This window comes from Stegostoma tigrinum, chromosome 13 (genome assembly GCF_030684315.1).
Source record: "Stegostoma tigrinum isolate sSteTig4 chromosome 13, sSteTig4.hap1, whole genome shotgun sequence".
NCBI classification, from domain to species: Eukaryota; Metazoa; Chordata; class Chondrichthyes; order Orectolobiformes; family Stegostomatidae; genus Stegostoma; species Stegostoma tigrinum.
Window position 1 is genome coordinate 26797659 of NC_081366.1, and position 21991 is coordinate 26819649.

General features: G+C 40.0%; 1 protein-coding gene across 1 annotated transcript in view; it reads left to right on the plus strand.

Moving 5' to 3' along the window:
* The first annotated feature begins 2422 nt into the window (after window positions 1-2422).
* LOC125458321 (organic cation/carnitine transporter 2-like) overlaps window positions 2423-21991 on the plus strand; it is a 74085-nt gene continuing 54516 nt past the window's right edge. The window contains exons 1-2 of the mRNA XM_048543514.2: window positions 2423-2812; window positions 15823-15926. Of these exons, the coding sequence (XP_048399471.2) occupies window positions 2423-2812; window positions 15823-15926 (494 nt within the window). The remainder of the gene's footprint in view (window positions 2813-15822; window positions 15927-21991) is intronic.

Sequence of the window (21991 nt, forward strand, 5' to 3'; positions counted from 1 at the left end):
GTGTTAGTGAGAGAGGTGGTATCAGATGCTGAGCTTACAAGTAAAAGATCAAAGGTTCACACCACTGGTTAGGATGGACTAAACAAACCTCAGAAGATGTTAAATCTTTAATCAGTCAGATGGTTTTAATTTTGTAATTTGTGTATGTAAATCCTGAACTTCTTTCAAGTCACTGCCCTGAAAGAACCAAAGGTTTTATCAGAGTAAAGAAGAAGTGACATTTTAGGTCAGGCAATGTATGTTGAGTGTGAGGCCTTGTTTGGAAGCTGTTTGTGTTTTGGCTTGGAGTCAGACTGGTTTTATTTCTCAAGTAGGATTTATGAAACACCACATTGACTGACTGTCTATAAGTTGTGTGCTTTTTGAACAAAATGGAATGTATCTGCAAATGTAAATTCACCCCATAGATTTACATGTGTGTGCCTGTGCGTGTGTGTGTGTGTGCGTGTGTATGTGCATGTCCTTGCATGAGTGCGGGAGACAGTGTGTGTGTGCATGTGTGTGTATGTGGGGGAGGGAGAGAGAGAAAGAGTCGGTGTGTGTGGGACTAAGTGTGTGCGCGTGTGTGTGTGTGTGTGTGTATGGGAGTGTGTATGTGTGTTTGTGTGTGTGGGTAGAGAGAGTGTGCACGTGTGTGGGAGAAAGAATGCCCTTGTGTGTGCAGGAGGCAGAGCGCTTGTGTGTGTGTGAGAGACAGAGAGGCAGTATGTGTGTATTAGTGTGAGTGTGTGTCTGTGTGTGTTTGTGTGAGCGTATGTGTGAGTGTGTTTATGTGAGTGAGTATGTTTGTATGTACACATGGGTGTGAGAGTGTATAGCGTGGCTGGGTCACCAGTAGTGCAACATGAACTCAAGATCCCAGTTAAGGTGTCCTCATAGGTACTGAACATACCCTTTTGCTCTCTTTCTCTCTCTCTCTCTCTCTCACACACACACACACACACACACACACACACACACACACACACACACCTACACTTTCTCTCTCAAACACCCCCTCCACACACACATACGCACATACTCTCTCTCTCACACACACACACACAATGCTCACTGACTCTCTCTCCCTCTCACACACATGCGCACATACATGTGATTTTAAGGGGTAAACTTATATTAGCAGATACATTCTATTTTGTCCAAAAAGCACACAATTTATAAAAAATCAGTCAATGTTTTGTAAATTCCTAATTTAGAAATAAAACCAGTCTGAGTCCAAACTAAAACACAAACAGATTCTAAACAAGGCCTCACAGCTAACATGCATTGTCTGACCTAAAATGTATCTTTTCTTTACACTGATAATACCTTTGGTTCTCTCAGGGCAGTGACTCGAAAGAAATTTGGACATTTACATACACATTAATAAACTAAAACGTCCTAACCGAGTAAAGATTTAACAGCTTCTTCAGTTTGTTTAATACATCCTCATCAGTGGTGTCACCCTTTGATATTTTGCTTATACATTCTGTATCTGATACCATCTCTCTCACGAACACCTAAAGAAGGAGTGAGGCTCCTAAAGCTTGTGTTTTCAAGTAAACCTGTTTGACGATAACCTGGTTTCCTGACATCTAAGCTTATCCACCTCAATTCAACACCGGCATCATTTCACCTGGTAAATAGAAAGTTGTAATTTTTTTTCAACTGGAAGAAAAGTTCTTCTACTAATAAGAACTTTCCATTGCTATCAAATAAGCCAGGTAAGAAAAACAAATCCATGTAAAAATAGAGATAGTAGCTAAAGGTGCGAGGAACAGCACCTCATATTTTGCTTGGGAAACCTGCAGCCCAATGGTATCAATGTGGGCTTCACAAGCTTCAAAGCCTACCCTTCCCCTACTTCATCCAAAAACCACTCCAGCTGGTCCCTGCCTCCCTAACCTGTCCTTCCTCTCACCTATCCCCTCCTTCCACTGCAAGCCCCACCCCCATCTCCTACCTACTAACCTAATCCCGCCCCCTTGACCTGACCATCCTCCCTGGACTGACCTATCTCCTCCCTACCTCCCCACCTACACTCACCTTTACTGGCTCCATCCCCGCCTCTTTAACTTGTCTGTCTCCTCTCCACCTATCTTCTCCATTATCCATCTTCTATCTGCCTCCCCCTCGCTCCCTATTTATTTGAGCCCCCTTCCCCGCTCCCATTTCTGAAGAAGGGTCTAGACCCAAAAAAGTCAGCTTTCCTGCTCCTCTGCTGCTGCTTGGCTTGCTGTGTTCATCCAGCTCTACACCTTGTTATCTCGATGTAAGAATACGTGGGATTTGGGCGGAGTTATCAAGTGTGTGGTAGGGTTGCGAATATTAGATTGATTCCTGGACCGGGGAACCCCTGGAAATCCCTCGCACGGATTTGCAAACTGCTCAAACCACCGCTCTGCTTTGCCAAGTCGCTGCCAGTTCTCCCGCTGTCACTAACATGCGGGATTACGATGAAATCACCGCTTTTCTCGGAGAATGGGGACCCTTCCAGAAGTTAATGTTCTTACTTTTGTCCCTCAATATATTTCCGAACGGTTTCACTGGAATGACTATAGTTTTTGTCGGGGATATTCCTGAACATCGCTGTTTCATTCCCGGGAATCTCAACCTCAGTGAAGCGTGGATGAACCGGACTATCCCTCTGGAACAAGCCAAGGGGAAACTCCAGTACAGCAAATGTAGACGGTACCGGTTGGATGTGATCCGGAATCTTTCGGAGATATTTCCTGACCCAGATTCCGTCAATATTTCTGAGGTGGAACAGGAGCCCTGTTTGGATGGATGGGTGTACAGTAAGGGTCAGTACATGTCCACCATCGTCAGCGAGGTAAGCGGCTGAAGGACGCATTGGGCTCACAGCGAGCACAGTTAGTCAGGGGATAGTTTGTGAAGATAAATGTCATTCGATTTTAAAATAAAAAGATATTGATGCATTTGACTGTAAAAGTGCAGTTTGTACCTTTCATTTTATTGGACCAGATATATTTTAATACTTATATGTTTGGGGGTTTCTAAGCATAGGCGAGTTTTAATTCTTATCACTAACTTTTTAGTTTAATTGATTCCATCTCCAAACCTAAGACTGGTATAACCAGATACACTGAAGTAAATAAATATGATCTGATAGGTATTACAGCTGTGGGATATCAATGAATTGGGTCCTGAATATTGAGAGCTGTGTGACATTCAAACAATAAAACAAAGATAGGTCTTACCAGGAAAGGCTAAGGGACTTGAGGCTGTTTTCATTAGAGAGAAGAAGGTTGAGAGGTGACTTAATTGAGACATATAAAATAATCAGAGGGTTAGATAGGGTGGATAGGGAGAGCCTTTTTCCTAGGATGGTGACGGTGAGCATGAGGAGACATAGCTTTAAATTGAGGGGTGAAAGATATAGGACAGATGTCAGAGGTAGTTTCTTTACTCAGAGAGTTGTAAGGGAATGGAACGTTTTGCCTGCAACGGTAGTAGATTTTCCAACTTTAAGTACATTTAAGTCATCATTGGACAAGCATATGGACGTACATGGAATAGTGTAGGTTAGATGGGCTTGAGATCGGTATGACAGGTTGGCACAACATCGAGGGCCGAAGGGCCTGTACTGTGCGGTATTGTTCTATGTTCTATGTTCTATAGGCCAGGGTGGGGGCACAGTACTGCTAAACAGGAATGGCATTACTGCAAATGAAGGGGTAATATTAGTCCAGGAGATCAGGATAGGGAATGGCTTGGACAGTAATGAAGAATAATAAGGGTAAAAGCAAGCATTAGTGCATGACATTTACAGATCCCATTACCCTCCATGGAGTCATGGAGTACTTTGGAGAGAATTTCAAAGGAGGTTAACTTCTGAATGTTTACAAAGTTTTTTTTACATGCAGAAATGAATATTTAGCGACCACCAGTAGATTGAGTTTTAAAGAAGTGAAGTAATCTAGCAAAAGGGCAGTTTATAAGTTTTGTAGAAATCCTCAAATTGGGGACATTCGTTTTGTTTTAAATAAAACATTCAAACTGAGAATTAACAGAAGTCTTCAGACTGTTCAAATTGGAAAGAAATATCTTGACCATCAGAGCTCAAATGAGGTCTTCAGCTCATCGGAGCTGAAAAAAGGATCTTAAGCTGCTTCAGCAACCCAAAAAGAAGGTCTGGAAAGAGTCATTCTGAGTAAGAAATTAAAGATAGGAGTGATATTTCACTGTGAATGAGTGACTGTAAAGGCAAAGGGTAGAATCTTTGTTTTGCTGCTTATGTTAACCTTTTCTCAATTATTATACATACTTTTGTTTACTTTCTCTTTTGTACCGTAAATTTGTGTTATTTCGTGAAAAGATCAATGGCAGCTTCATGTGAACATATTTAGTGACTGACTTTTGTAATAACCAACCTGCAAAACATAAATGCATAATCAATCAAGCCAGGTCTCTCTCCGGGGTCTAATTTGTCTCCAGTATTATGAATTATAACAAAGAGGTGGCTCTGGGCAGTATAGGAACTGCTTGTATTGAGGAGGGATCTGTGAATCTTTAAAAAAATGCAAGTATGTGTCAATATTGGAAACAGGAGTGTTGTTATGAAGTATACTGATTAGATTGTCAAAATGGTTTTCAAAGTTTACTCAGGCTATCTCTGATGATCTTCAATATCCTTGCCTAACAAGAACATATTTACCTCTTCCTTGAAAATATTTAATGATTCCACCTCCACTGCCTTCTGAAGTAGAGTGTTATTGAGTTGCATAACCATCTGAAGGAGAAAAAATAACTTCCTATCACTATGCTAAGAAGGCAGGTACTAATTTAAAAAAGAAGTTCCCCTAGTTCAGGAGTAAATAGCAAGGGGAAACATTCTTTCCATGTCCATCTTGTCCATAAAACTATAAGGTGTAGGAACAGAGTAGACCATTCAGCCCATTAAGTCAGTTGTGCCAATCAATGATATAAACTCCACTTTCCTGTCTTTTCCCTATAACCAGTGATACCCTTACTGATCAAAGATATGTGTGCCATAGCCATGAATATATCTAACCATCCATTCCTTGAAAGTTTTCTGCTGTAAAGAATTCTATAGTTTCACTATCTCCTGAATGAAGAAATTCCTTCTCATCTCTTTGCAGAAGGCCAGGGTTTTAGTTGGTAGAAGTCTCCATATTGTGAGAGTTTTAATTGTAGAAGTCACCAGGTCATGGAAAATGGCAGAAACCACCAGACTGTCAGAGCTGGAAGAAGCGGTCTTCTCATCAGAGTTGAGTAAAAGCTTTAAACTGCTTCAGCAATTTAAGGAGAAGGTTGGAAAGAGTAATTTCAGTAAGAAGTCAGAATTAACATCAGTATCATTCACTGCACTTGAGTGAATGTAAACTATATTGAAGGGTAAGGGCTGAATCTTTCATTTTGCTGCTTATGCCAAAAACTTTAAAAATTTTCATATATAAATGTAGCTTCATTTCTTTTTTTCTTTAGTACAATAAACTTTTGTTGTTTTGTGAAAATAACATTGGCAGCCTCACGTGAACATGTTCAATGACTGATATCCATGGCAATGAAGCTTCAAAATAATACTTATGATCCATCACGTTAAAGTTAACTCTGACTTGTACAACACCACTATCAGCTGAGATCATAAGATCATGGAAACTGACGTAGCTGAAGTGAACTATATACAAAACAGGAGGGTAGATCAGTCAAGAAGCAGGCAAACATATGGTTAATTTTCAGAATACACATGATAAGTGTAATCCTTATATCAAAAAAGATTCTAAGGGGAGAACACATAATCCATGGTTAACTAAAGAAATGAGTATAGTTTCAAACTTAAGGAAATAAAAAGATGAGTAGCAAGTAGGATCATTGGACACAATAAAAAAAAGGCTGAGAATGACTAAAAGGTTAATCAGAAGAAGAAATTTGAGAATGACTGGAAGCTAGATAGAAATGTAGAAAGTGAAAATGGGAGTTTCTACAGACATTTAAATTAGATGGAAGATTAGCAGAAGATGAAGTATACGTAAATGGAAAACATAAACAGATATTGATGGGAAAAACTCAGCAGCTTTGGCAGCATCTGTGGAGAGAAAGCAGAGTTAATGTTTCAGGTCTAGTGATCCTTATTTAAATTATAAAGACATAAATGGATCTTTCTCTGATTAACAGGACGTGGAGTTCCAAAAAGGTTTGTGCTGAGGCCTCAGTTTTTCATAATTTAATGCAATAACTTAGATGAGGAGAGTGAGAGACATTTATGGTACGGTGAGAGTGTTCCTATTTATGAATCAGAAAGCCAGAGTTCAGTCCCACCTGCTCCAGAAACCTGTGATAAAATTGCTGAAAAGGTTGATTAGAAAATATCTACATGTGGGTAGCGAAAGCATGCTGACTAAATTTGCAGATGACACAAAAATGGGCAGGTAATTACGTTGTGAAGGAGGTTATAGACAAATATTGTCTGATTTAAGTGGGAAGAAAATCTGTCAGAAGGAGCCCAATGTGAAAAAAATGTGAAGTTGTTTACCTTGGCAAGAAGAATTTAAAGTCAGAGTGTTTCATAAATAATGACTGAAAAAGTTATATGGTAGAGAGGGTCTAGGTTTCTTTTTCTTTATTCATTCACAAGATGAGGGCATCGCTGGCTAGGCAGCATTTATTGTCCATCCCTAATTGCCAGGAGGGCAGTTAAGAGTGAACCACATTGTTGTGGGTCAGGAGTCACAAATAGGCCAGATCAGTAAAGCATAGCAGTTTCTTTCCCTAAAGGATAATAATGAACTAGATCAATTTTCCTAACAATCGACAGTGGATTCATGGCCTTCATTAGACTCTTAGTTCCAGATATTTATTACATTTGAATTCCACCATCTACCATGACGGGGTTCAAATCTACATACCCAGAGCATTATCTGGGTCTCGGGATTAACAGTCCAGAGAATATACCACCAGACCATCACCTCCCCTTTAAATTGCAGTGCATAAGTTACCAATTTTTAGTATACAGGCACAGCAAGAAGTTACAAGGGCTAATTGAATGTTATCAATTATTATGAGAGGAATTGAACATAAAATGAAAGATATTATGCTTCACTTACATCGGGATTGGTGAGACCTCATTGTGAATACTGTGTGTAGATTTGATTTCTAATTTAAGGAAGCTTGTAAATGTATTGAGGCAGTTCAGAGGAAGTTTATGAGATTGATATTTGGAATGAGCTGGTTGTCTTATGAGGAAAGTTTAGACTGGGCTTGTTCTGACTGGAATTTAGAATACTGAGGGTGACTTGGTTAAAGTGTATTGGATCCTGAACTGTCTTGATAAGGCGGATATGGAAAGTTTGTTACCTGTTCTGGGTGAGTTCAGAACTAGGGGCTTACTGTTGAGCAATTTGCAATCTGTGTCAATGATTTGAAAGAACAGATTGAATATATGGTTGCTAAATTTGCTGATTAGACTTCGATAGGTAGGAAAGTAAGTTATCAAGAGGAAGTAGAAAGTCTGTAAAGGGATACACATAGAACAATGAGCAAGAATTTGGCTGATGGAGTATAAAGTGGTTAAGCGTGAATTTGTCAACTTCAGCAAGAAGAATAAAAACGTAGTATGCTATTTAAATGGAGAAAGGCTACAGAGGTGGGTCAGAGGGATCTGGATGTTCTCATGCCTAAATCACATTAAGCTAGATTGCAGTTATAACACCTACCTAGGAAGGCATGTGGGTGTACAAACAAGGAACAGTTCCTGTGATGCTGCCTGGCCTCTTGTGTTGATCCAGCTCTACACCTTATTATCTTAAAAAAACAAATTGAAAGTTGTTTATTACAAGGGAAATGAAAAGTAGGGATCTTTTACTGCAGTTTTTTAGGGAGTTGGTGAGACAACATCTCGACTACTCTGTATCATTTTGGTCTCCCATTTTGAAAAAAAAGTGTAATTGCTTTAGAATTAAGAACTCAGAAGACTAACACAACTAACTCCTGACGCCAAAGAGTTATCTTAAGAAGAAAATTTTAACAGTTTAGGGTGTATCTGTTGGAGTTTAGAAGAATGAGAGGTGGCCTTATTGAAACATGTAAGTTCTTGAGGGGATTGGATTGAGTTGCTATTGTGATGATGATGTGGTTATTTTATCTTGTTTTGTGTTTGAAGAGACGTTTAAGGTGGAGGTGTTGAGCAGTCCATGAGAAGATAAACAAATTATGATGCCTTGAATGTTTTTTTCTTTTAAGTTAGAACAATAGAAGCAGCCTGAATGGGTGTTATCAAGCTCCTACCACAGAACCAGGATTTTTAGTTTTAGCTTTCAGCAGTTGTTGTTGGGATCTCAGAAGGGTTGGAAGCTGCAGGGAATCTTTCCCACCTGCTACAGTCTCTCAGAGTTCTTTTGATGTTGCTCCTCTTGTGCTACTGGAGTTGCAAATGAGACAATCCGTATTCTGAATTTGTTTTTTTTTCCACTGGTGTGTTTAAGGGATATTGCTGTATGAGAACAGTTAATTGCTGATAGTTACTGTACCTATTATTATGCTAATTTTTCCAATAGATTTGAGTTATTCCCATTCCTTCCTTCTTTTGTTGCAGTTTTACTATGATGGATAAATGAAGTGCTATTTGCTTCAAATCCGATCGTTCAATCGATCAAATTGCATCTGGAGTGCAAGACCTTACATTTATCTTTAAAATAAGAAGGGTCTAGACAGGAAAGTGGTTTTGAGACTACAACTAGATATAATGGGTAGTGTAGACTTCAAGTGCCAGATGGCCTAGTCTGACTCTTAAGTATCATGAATCAAGTAGAAATCACTGACCTGATGAAACCGCACCTCTTATTACATTAGATTTAATGTTATCAAAAATAAACATTATATTTTCGTGAATGAAACAAATCTGGGTTTTTGACAGTGTGATAAGTACATTGTTACATTGCAGTGGCATTTCCCTTTAAAGATTCATTTTATATTTGTGATATCAGTTTTTTCTGTTTTAATAAAAGAAATTTCACATACTTTACGTGTTTACCTTGCACATGCTGTCTAAGCTGATATTATTCAATCTTAGTTATCAGTAAATCAAATGATTCTTTTGGCCAAGTTGTAGTTCAGTCTCCGTGATACAATGAAACCGTGTATAATGGAGACAAAAATAATTTGGACGCCGCTTTATCAATATTTCTAACTCAAATTATGAAATAGTTCTGCAAAACCTAAGCTTGTTTTAACTTATGAAAAGAGTGACAAGCTGGAAGCTGAGATTGATATATGAGATGCCAAGAAGCTACGTTTTTCAGCAACAGAATGGTGGAAGCTTTCCATTATAGACACTTTGTAGACTTGAAGGGTTTCCTACCAAAATACACTAATGCATTACTTGTTTTAAATACAACGTGTACCTCTTTGATGGGCCAGTACGTAAATGTACTATTCTTTGCATATTTAACTGAACCAATCACATGTCTGTGTTAATACGCACTCTTTTCATAGATGCACTGGATAGTAGCCAGTAGCCAGTTTACATACTGATTCATATGTTTAGGACAATGAAGTTTGTTAAAATTACAATCCATTCTTGGGGAAGTGAGTGATAGTGGACAGGCTACATTTATTACCATCTGCATTGGACCTAAGAGGATAAGCATTCCTGAAGAGCCAAATCATGTTTTTGAGTTAAATAAAGCAAAGGACTACAGATGCTGGAAATCTGAAACAGAAACAGAAATTGCTGGAGAAGCTGAGCAGGTTTGGCAGCATCTTTGGACAGAGATACAAAAGTGAAACCGTGCCTGCTGAAGGATAATGAATTTCTGATCAGGAGAGCAATTGACCCATGCAGAGGTCCCAAGGTTGTGCACCAACAGAAAGATTTAGACCAGGTCTTGCATTATGCTGATAGATGCTTCAAGCACATAAGGCAGAACATTCTCAAACAAAAAGACAGAATGCAAATAATGCAAAAGATTCATAAGACAAAACATAAGAACGCATGTTAATCGGGAAAAGGAGTTTTGTCACTGCAAAAAGCTGAATCATTTTGCACACAAGTGTTTGGCTAAAAAACACAGCCAGTAGATAGAGGTGGTCACTGGAGAGATAGCAGTTGAAGATCCTGACCAAACATTGTACACCAGATAATGGGCTGGTTCAGTTGAGTTGAACAGTGATATGTTGTTCATGACTGTTGGAATCAGGAATGCAGAAGAGCAGCATCAGGTCAATGTAAAATGTGCAACATCATTGATCTTCACAGACATGTACAAAGTGCAAATAAAGCACTTGAAAGTAATGCCAAAGCTATGAAGGCACCATTCTCATATTGAGAGGACATAGAGTTATAGAGACGTACAACACGGAAACAGACCCTTTGGTCAAACTCATCCATGCTGACCAGATATCCTGAATTAATCTAGCCCCATTTTCCAGCAATTTGACCCATATCATTCTAAATTCTTCCTATTCATGTACCCATTCAGTTGCCTTTTAAATGTTGTAGTTGTACCAGCCTCCACCACTTCCTCTGGCAACTCATTCCATACATGCACCACCCTCTGCATGAAAACATTGGCCTATAGGTTCCTTTAAATCTTTCCCTCTCACCTTAAACCTATGCCATCTAGTTTTGGACTGTCCTAACCTGGGGAAAAGACCTTGGCTATCCACCCTATCCCGATTCCCATCACGACTTTGTAAATCTCTATAATATCACATGACATGCATCTGGAATTCCAGATTATAGATGTCAAGTAAATGCCACTCATCTCAGCTGGAGCAAGTCTAAAGTTTGAACAGATAACCCTCAACATGCCAAAGAGATTTCTAATGTCTTGTAGCTTACTGAACTTTTGACTTTGGAATACATTCTAGATGATTACAGGGATGTATTCACAGGTTTGAGTGTCTTTCAAGAGAGTATCCTTTCAAAGTAGACGAGAATGCCAGACCAATTAATCATTGGCTGAGACAATTTCCATCTGCCATCAAAGCCAGTTTGAAAGACAAGATAGAAGAGCTAGAAAAGTAATCAAGAAAGTGACAAATCCGAGAGAATTCATTGGCAGTATTGTAGCAGTGAATGATCTGGAAATTTGAGAGTATGTATTGACTCAAAGGATCTATTTAAAGCCCTGAAAAGCTCTCACTACCTTGTAACCACCATGAGGAAATTTTGCCACAATTTACGAAACCATAAATCTTCACCATCCAGATTCAAAGGATGGTTACTGACAAGTCAAGCTGATGAAAGTGGCAGTTTTCTAACTATATTTCCGATAGCCTTTGGGTGATACAGATAATTTAGCACTTCCACAGCTCCAGAGGAATATTGAGTTAGACAGCATGATATAGTTAGTGATTCTCCTTGAGTAGAAGCTAAAGTGGATGATCTAACAGCTTATAGATATGGAGACACAATGGGAAAAGATGTTGCTGACCAAAATTAAAACCTAGTGTAACTGCTCGACTGAGCTCGCCAAGTAAATCTGAAGTTGAACAAGAAAATATTCTAATTAAAGATGTAGCTCAACATCAAGCATATAAGCCATGTGCTGACAGCAGCCGAATTGAAAACATGAAAGCTGTAGCAGAAATGCAGTAACCAATAGATGCAACAATTTTTTGGGTTTGTCGGTTATTTGCCAAAGTTCTTGCTCAATTTTTCATCAAATTGTGAATGGTTATGCTATCTCACAGCCAAGGACGTACAGTGGCATTGAACAAGAACAGAACAAGAAGCAGCATTCACTGAAATAAAGCAATTAGGGACTGCAATTCCAGTGAGAGTAATTGTGTCATTTTGCAGTGCAAGGCCTCTGAGGCAGGACTTGGAACAATTGCAGTACAGCAAAGCCAGCTGGTTGCATTTACATCCAGGGCACTAACTCAAACAGAAGTATGCTACGTGCATACTGAGAAAGAGTACCTCACCTCTGACTTTGCATGTGAATATTTCCAGCAGCATCTACTTGGAAGGGACTAAGTGATAGTTGAATCTGACCACAAGTAATTTCAAAGCATATTCCTCAAAATATACTATTGTCACATGTGATGTACAAGCAAAGGAAGCAGATGAATATTGCAGACTTGCTGTTGAGTGTAGCCCTCCTGATAAAGCAAGTGTGAGCTCTACAACAGACTGAATTTGGACGATTTCACAATGTGAAACAGCAGATCACCATGCATTGGATGTCATCAACCTAACAAAGACATTGAGTATAACAATCAAGCACCTTGCTCAAGTCAAGCAAACTATCCAACAAGATGCAAAACTTCTATTGTTGCAAGAACAGTTAAAAAGATGACCAGGGATTGTCAAGGCCACTCTTGTTACTGTGAGAGCATACTGAGCCAAGTATCAGATTTACAGTCCAAAATGGCATGTTGCACAAGGAAATTTGAGTAATTATCCCAAAGGAATTGGCTGGAGAGTTGCTAAAGTACATCTTTGCAAACTATCCACAAGCTGACGAAGGCATGGGATAGCCAAACGTGAGTAATGAAATCAAGGATCACATCAGCCAATGCAGTGCATGTATTGAATAAGCTAGAGAATTGCTGATATCACATGATCTGCCAGATAGACACGGATGAAACTGCCAGCAGACTCTCACAGAAATCCATTATCTTGTCACTGTAGATTATTGTTACGTCTACTAAGAATTGGACCAGTTGATTTCAATAACTACCATTGAGATTATTGAGTGCCTAAAAGCACATTTCACATTTTTTGGCATTCTCAACATTATACACGAGTGAGTGAATGATTGGGAAATTCAACATAATACATCAGCTCCATGTTATCTCCAGTCAAATGGAAAGCCTGAGGCAGCAGTGAAAATCACCAAAGGAATCATAAAGCAATCAAGCAAATCCTGCACCGATTTACACAAGGCAATTTTCAAGTGGAGACACACAGCTACTGAAGGCATGGAACTTATTCAATACATGTCATGCTGCATTCTAGCTATTCTTCAAATAGGAAAAAATGTTCCTGAAGTCAGAAGTAGTAGGATATGTGAATCAAGGTGACAGACAGAAAGCCAAATTTCATTTATGCTAGACTGCTAAACCGTTGCCAGATTTGACTCTGGAAACATGCATTTAATGATCTCTGTAGAAACCAGGCCAAGTGACAACTTGGGACCTGCATGGAACAGTTCTCATCTTGATCATAGACAATATAAGTGAATGTCCAGGCATACTGTCATGACCACAGTATATGTAAAAATGTCGTTCTACTCTGTTGAGTTCATGTGACTTCTATAGGAGGCTTAAACTTGGTAGGCAGACACTTAAAGCTTCACTTCAGTAGGTCCTCACGTTGAACACAGTGCAGTGTTATGCAGTTACTTGAAACGCATGCCAATTCTTCATTGTTGCTGGGTAAGATCCTGGAACTTTCTTCTTAACAGCAGTGTGTATACCTATACCACATGGACTGCAATGTTCATAAAAGGTGGATTGGTATCATCTTCTACCAGGCAATTGGGAGTGGACAATAACTGTTGGCCAAGTCAACAATGAAAGAATTTATTATATGAAAGAATACATTTCTAAACAGCAAGAGATTCACCAGTGGCAGGTTTCGTAAGCAACTTGATTTATACTACCATGATGGGTTATGATCCAAACTGGTAAAGAGGACTGATTTTTCATTCTCCAACCTCAGAGAATTGAGATATATTTAAATGATCAACTAATAGCTCTGTGGATGTAAAATAATTGAACAGATACCAGAGGTCAAATTTGGATGGTTCTTGGTCAATACAGCTCACCTACTCAGGATAAAATTTTGGAGGCAGAAGGAAAAATAGTTTTTTTTAAAAAACTATGCATGTATGCTTTTGTGGCAAAGTTTAAGCCAATATGATAAAAAGTATCGAGGCAGAGCGAACATAAAATTGGTTGAACGGCTGGATGCGGGCACAAATGGTCAACAGTTATTTTCCAGCCTGGAGGAAGTTATGCAGTGTGTTTCTCCAGGACCACACTTTTCATGCTGTGCAGTATGAGATAATTTAAAAATTTGCAGATGACACAAAATTGAAAACTTGCACAGAGGAAATTGATGATGACTTGAAAAAAGGTAGAAACAGGCAAGTAAATTTCATCAACAAATAGCAGATTAAGTTTAGCGTGGAAAAGTCATAAGTAAGATATTTTTGTTCAAAGCTGGCCGCTAATATAAGCTAAACTGTTCAATTTTGTAGAGTGTGTAGGATCAGAGAAGTATAGGTGTATATATGCAGAATGTATTGGTAGAGCAATTTGAGAAAACAGTTAAAAATATGTGGGATCTTGGGATTTATAGATTACAAAAGAACGGGAATTATGATTTAACTTATAACTGTTTCAAACACAATTGGAGAACGATAAAACAAATATAGATGACTTATTGATCATGAACCACCCAAACTTTCTGGATCTACGTAAGTTCTAATTGGAACAAATAATTTGTTAGTGTTGATATTCTAGAATATTCCTTGATTACATTCAGGCAATGTGTAAAATAAAACTCACCATCCTGTCATAGAAACCAACTAAAATTGTCAATGGATTAAATATGTTTAGGAGATTCCATAATCTTCTGGCATGTATATTGTCTGTAAGAACCCACCATAACACATTCTTTGATGTCCTTTGATATGTCCCAAGGCACTTCTCAGCGAAGTAATTACTTTTGTAATGCAATTATTTCGTTCCACAACCAGGTAGAAGATGATCAGATGAATAATCTACTTCAGTAATTGAAGTGAATTAGGTTGTTTGTCACATGTACTCATATGAATAAGAGTGAATTGTTTACAAGTTGCTTCTTACCAAAAAGTGTAACAACAAAGAAACACAGTTGACAGTTTATCACCACAGTCTGTGAGCATCTGGCCATACTGGGCTTGAACTCCTCATGGGTGCTCAACCTCCCTTTGCTTTGGGCTTGATCCTACCTCCGCTTGCTACCCACTGCCAGCTCCCACTCTCACCGTCAGCCACCCCAGGCTGCCTGATCTTGCCGATGCCAGCTCCCACTCTCATCGCCATCCACGCCAGGCTGCCTGATCCTGCTGATGCCAGCTCCCACTCTCACTGCCAGCTACCCCAGGCTGCCTGATCCTGCCAATGCTGGCTCCCACTCTCGTTGCCAGCCACCCCAGGCTGCCTGATCCTGCTGATGCCAGCTCCCACTCTCACTGCCAGCTACCCCAGGCTGCCTGATCCTGCCAATGCTGGCTCCCACTCTTGTCGCCATCCACCCCAGGCTGCCTGATCCTGCCGATGCCATCTTCTTTTACCATTGCTGCCAAAAAGAAGAAGATAAAATTGATGATGAAAGAGTAAAAAAGAAAGAAAAGGAGAAAGAAAAATGTGGCCGACCTGGTGCTGGGGAGGCACAGGGTCAGGAGCCAAAACACAACCTGCCGTGCCATCGCTGCCACCTTGTTCATTTCATCTTTTGTTAAACTTGTATAACAATAATGTTGATTGAGGAGAAAAAAAAGTTGTCTGGAAAATTATTCTTTGCTTTGTCAGATAGTGCTGTGGAATGTTTTATATCTAGACAAGATTGCAGTTTGAGACTTCTTCCAAAACATCTCGCTGAAATATTCAGTTTTGAACGACAAGCATCAGATTAGATTAAATGCTGAAATTTCTGAAACAGGATTTGAGCGCACAGTCTTCAAGGTTAAAGGTATAAATACTGGAACTGAACCTAGGCTAAAATTCTAGCAGGCTTGCTAACTGAAACAGATTTTTCTCAGGCATTGTTTCTGTTCAGACTTGAATCCACTACAATAAAATAACTTGCTTGTAATTTTCCTATACCATATATATCAAGTTTTACTATTTCTCTTTGCATTTCAGTGGGACTTGGTGTGTGGCAATGACTGGAAAGGGCCATTTTCTATGTCAGTATTCTTCATGGGAGTGGTGATTGGTTCCCTTATTTGGGGACAGTTATCAGACAGGTGAGCTGTTTGCTTTTATCAAACTCTGCCAGAAAAATATCTTCAATCCCTATTCCTGGACCTTCTCCTGCCTTTCCCTGCCTAATATTGAGGAGCATTCTCTTGGGTTCCGTACCATGGCTTGAGATGTTGACCCGAATTTTCCTTTGGCCTGACAGTCATTATTCCAGGGCAAATGGGGATTGTGCATGAGGACTTTGAGGAACAATCATTGCAGTAAACTTTGAAGGACTTGCTTGGGAAATTTAAGATACCGTTGGGCAATTCCCCATAGAATCTTCCAAAACTCTCCATTTAAATCAGAGTATTCAGAGGATTCTGAATAAATTTAGTAAAATGTTAACCAGGAAACATTGGATTACGTAATACATAGTTTAAGTTCAGTGGAACTATACAGTTAGCCCCACTGTTCCCTCTGCTATCTGCTCCTCCCTTGGACCACTTGTATTCCCTTGACTTGCTTCTCACCTAACACCCCGAATCACATTGCACGCCTGATATTGCCCACCACCTGTCTTGACCTGAATCTTGTCGGACGTGACCTGCTCTCCACCACTGTTCCATACACTCCTCATCTGCCCCAATCTACATTTGATTCCTTGACCCCCGATGGATCTGAGCCGTCACTGAATCACTGCGCCAAGACTGCCCCATGTCTCCACCTCCCTGCTGGTCCTGCACCCTGAATCCCACAGTCAGAACTAAACTGACCGTCCCGATCACTGCTGGACCCAACTCCCGTACCCAGACAGTAGACTTGCTCCCGTTTTTCTTGCTCTGCACCAGACCCACCTCCTACTGTACACAACCCCCAAACATCCTCCCAGGCACCACACCTGATACTCCCACCTCTGCCCCCAGACACACACATATATTCCATGCCTCCCGCAGAACTGATTTCTCCCATCAATCTCAAAACCTATGCTACAGACTACATCACAAACCAAGCCCTGTTATCTCTTGCATCCTAACCCACCCCCCTCCCCATCTCACTTGGCATCCTACCAATTGGACACTTTACCCTCTGATACCCTACCCTTACCAAACTCACATCCTACTTAACTAGCGTGCTTCCCACTTAGGAACCTACTTATTCCTTACACATCTAGCATCCAAAACTCTGGCGCCCTAACCATCCCCAGCTGATACTTTACCTCCCAGCAACCTAACATCACAGTTAACTCATGGACTTATCCTGTGACAACAGCTGTCAAAGCGGCTGTCAGGACCTTTAAATGTCAGCATATGGCAGCTGCCTGCTGGGAAAAGGGTGCACGGTTTATCTTCCCTCCACAGCTCTGCACCATGAGAGCGCTGTAAGGCTGGAAGTCCAGCTGCACATTTCTCAAAGAGCCCTGATCAGAACCTCCTCTCAGAAATGCCTTGCTCTCTGTTTTCGTAAGTGGAAGGGGCAGGGTGGTGATCTGCGTGAGGTTGCCATTTGCTGGGAATGTTGGCCCTTGTTTCTACCAGCTGGCCATCACATCTGTCTCTTGGGTTCATGCAAGAGTAATTGGAATATGGGGACAGAGAAGGCTGTTTAAAATACCCCATGAGTCAGACCCTGATCTAACAGTCTGGTTAGCCACCTAAATGTCCTCTTCTCTGCTGCCTCCTAAACCCAACCACCAATCCACAATGAATGTCCTAATTTAAACTTTGATCTCTACTGTTACTTATTGTGGAAAAATGATTTAACATTTTTCAATTGATTTTATACTTTTATGGTGCCCATACAGAAAGGGTGGATAAAATGAGTTGAGAGGCAGCAGTGAAAAGTGACTATCTCCTGTGCAGGTGACAAAAATATTACTTTTGACCATCCCTCTCTCAGGACTATTTTTTTATCCTGGAGCTACATTTTAATTCCCGTTAACTTCTTTATTAGGCTATACAGTCAGTAGTAATATTGACTACTGTATTCATTGACAAATACAATGTTTCGCCATTCACAGAAGCAGAATTAGAAGAATTCATCAGTATCTTCAATAATTAGCAGCTTCGTTAAACTTAAATTCCCAACGCACAAGGAAAGCTTTAATTTCTTAGATGCCATAGTATTTAACTTAGCACAGGACAACAGGCAGAAGTTAAAAATAAAACTGTTCTTCAAAATAACTGACGCATATATCTTCACACAACAAGCCATCACCCTAATTATACTAAATAAAAAACAAAAGAATGGCAGATGCTGTAAATCAGAAACAGGAACAGAAATTGCTGGAAAAGCACAGCAGGCCTGGCAGCATCAGTGCAGAATTCAAAGTTAACATTTCAGGTCTAATGACCCTTCCTCAGAGCCCTCATTATACTTTATGTATACCATTCAGGTCACAGCTACAGTCTTTCAAATTTCAACACCAGTCTTAAATATTAACAGTTAATAGTGTTCATTACACTTGCATCCATAACATTTTTTCCCTAAGAGTTCCAAAAAATATGTAACCTTAAGCTAGAAATACCACTTTTATTTTTAAATAATTCATTACCTTAATAATTGTATGTTTTTCCTAACTTCTAGAACGAACGAACTGGTTGCAATCTCTATCTCCATTTCTTTCTCCATATAGCCCCTTCTCCCTTTCAATTTCCCTCTCCGATTCCTGACCTTGTAGCCAAATTGTTTCTCGCACCCCATTGCAGCTTTCCTCTCTGTCCTATCCTTCCCATTCCCCATCACATGGAGCCTCCTTTGTATTCTCTAAAGCCTTGAAACCTTCTTGCATTTGTCAAGCCATCACAGCCCCTGTGTCTCCTCCCACCTCTATTTGGCCTCCCTGTTTTCAACCCCAACTCCACCTTGCAGCCCACTTGTCTTCGCCAGATGTGATGCAGCTTCTTTATCTTCCACCAGATACATCTTAGCTCCCCAAGCTTCCCCCAGCTCCTTGTCTTCCTTTGCATGCCTTCATAGCGTCCCTGTATTCCCCCACTGTATTCCTCCTGATGTCTCCCTGATATCGTCTCTCCCCTTTGTGGCCTATATATTTCTGCAATCTTTTGTGTAGCCTCCTTCCACAGCCCTCAAAATGCCAGACCAAGTTCGCTACTCCATTTCTTGGTATTGGCAAAACCGTGGCTAGCCACAGCCTTCAGTCTCACCCAGTCATGACCTCAGGACCCTGGCTCTTGGCGTCCAGCTCCTGCCCCCTATTTCTGGACCCCAAGCCCTTAACATCAGTCCCTCTGCTCCTCGCCCTGCTGTGCCCCCAGTTGCTTTAAGTCATAAAGCCACAGCCTAATTGTTCTTGGGCTACACCCCATGCTGATATGATGTAAAGAGAACAAACACAGAGGGAGTAGAAAGTTGTTGAGGAACCTCTAGCATACTTCAGTTCCCATATGAAAATTCACAGATCACTATTGACTGATGTTAGCCAACACCAACACCAGACAACTGAGTCACCTGGCTCTTCCAAGTTGCTGTACTGCCTCTCAAACATGATTTTCTTTTCTCTATCCAATTCTACAAAGGTCTAATTCTGCTTCTTCCTTAAATTGCAAAACTCTTGCTTGGAAAACAACATTCTTCACTGTATCAGAATCACTAGATTATGAAAGCAACAAGTACATTTCCAATGCTTGCTCAGAATTTTCTTGGCCATTGTAACTTAATTTTTTGAAGCAACACCCAACGCATTCAAACTCATTTCTGACTTAATTGAGGAAATAGATGAATAAACCATGAGCTAAAACCATGAGCTAAACCTGTCTCATTGTCAAATTTTCTTGTTACCCTGTTTGCATAATCGTGGCTTTGTCAAAATTGAATTTCATAAATTCCATCAATTCTTTTTCTTACTGAAATTCAAAGTTTTCTCTTCTTATTTTCAGTATTCTTTTTCTCCTTGAAACTCAATTTTCAAGCTTTTCCATTTCTCTATCTTTTACAGAATTGATTTTCTTTGTTTATAATTTGATTTACTAGCCTATCTGGGAGCCTATAGACTAGTGATTGGGGGGGGGGGGGGGGCGCGGCGCAGCTTTATTGCTGGGATAGCAATCCTGAGTAGTAATGAATAGAAGGACAGATTAGGGATGGTTCTGAATTTAAAAAGAGCAAGTTATTTAGAAAAAGTAGGCACTGCAAGCCTGAGAACGAGGTAGCTCTGATGAATTAAACTGCATTTATTTCAATGCAAGGGGTTTTAGAGGTCAGGCAGATGAACTCAAGACATGGATGGTAACTTGGGAGTGGGACATCACAGCAATTACAGAAACATAGCTAAGGGAGGGACAGGACTGACAACTCAATGTTCCAACTTTTAGATGCTATTGAAGGATAGAAAGGGAAACAACAGAGGAGGGGGCGTGGTATTTTTGATTAAGGAAAATATTACTGCTGTACTTAGGATAGCTCTGAGGGATCATCCAGTGAAGCTTTATGTGTGGAACTCAGAAATAAGAAGGGGATGATGGGATGATCACCTTGATGGGATTATATTTTGGGCCCCCTAGTAATCAGAGGGAAATTGAGGAGCAAATATGTAGACAGATCTCAGGTATATATAAGAGTAATAGGGTTGTAATTGTAGGAGATTTTAACTTTCCATAGACTGACATGGTGTTAGCGTCTTGGGTGGTGAGGAACGTGCTGGATGTGTTCAAGGAAATTTTCGTTGTCAGTATGTAAATGTATGTACTGGAGAAAGAGCAAAACTTGACCTCCTCTTGGGAAATAAGCAGGGCAAGTGACTGAAGTGTTGGTGGGGGAGCACTTTGGGACCAGTGCTCATAATTATTAATTTTAAAATAGTTATGGAAAAGGAGGGGCCTTGTATAACAGTTAAAGTTCTTTGTTGGGTTAAAGCAAATTTTGACGGTAAGAGTCAGGAACTTTCAAGAGTTGACTAGAGTTCCCAAGTAAAGGGTCAACTGGCAAATGAGAGGTAAGCTTTCAAAAGTGTGATAACAAGAATTCTGAGGCATTATGTTTGTGTTAGAGTGAAAGCTATGGCTGGTAAGAGCGGGGAACAATGGATGGATGAAGATATTCAGGCTCTGATCAAGAATAAGAAGGATTCATATATTGGGTATAAACAACGGGGATCAAGTGAATCTCTTGAAGTGTACAAGGAGTGTAGGGGTATTCTTAAGAGGGAAATCAGGAGGACAAAAAGAGGATATGAGATAGCCTTGGCAGATAAAGTTAAAGATAATGCAAAAATATTTTACAAATACGTTAAGAAGAAAAGAGTGACTTGGAAGAGAATAAGGCCCCTTAAATTTCAACAAGGTCATCTATGTGAGGAACCACAGGAGATACTAACACATATTTCACATCAGTTTTCAGTGTGGAGAAAGAAATGGAGGCGAGAGAACACAGCGAAATAAATATTGATGTCTTGAAAACCTCCCACATTACAGGACAGGAAGTGCTGGAGGTCTTAAAAAACATAAAGGTGGATAAATATCTTGGACCTGATCAAATATATCACAGGACGTTGTGGAGAGTTAGTGCAGAAATTGAAAGGCTCCTAGCCATGTATCATCTACAGTACCAGATGAGGTGCCAGAGGACTGACATGTGGCTAATGTTCTGTCTGTATTTAGGAAATGCTATAAGGAGAAGCCTGGCAACTATAGACCTGTGGGTCTGATATCACTGATGGATAAGTTGTTGGAGGGGATTCTGAGCAATAGAATTAACATGCATTTGGAGAGGCAAGGACTGATTAGAAGTAGTCAGCATGAATTTGTGCATGAGAAATCATGTCTGACAAACTTGATTGTGTTTTTCGATGACAGAACTAAAAAGATTGAGGACAGAATGGTAAATATTGTCTACATGGACTTTAGTAAATTCTTTGACAAGGTTCTGCATTGTAGACTAATTAATAAAGTCAGATCACATGGGATTCTTGGAAAGCTTGCAACCTGGATACAAAATTGGGTTCACAGTAGGAGACACAGGGTAGTGATGGAGGGTTGTTTTTCCACATGGTGACTAGTGGTATTCCACAGGGCTTGGTGTTGGGTCCATTTTTGTTTGTCATTTACATAAATGATTTGGATGAGAATTTAGGAAGCACAGTTAATAAGTTTGTGGATGACACCAAATGCAG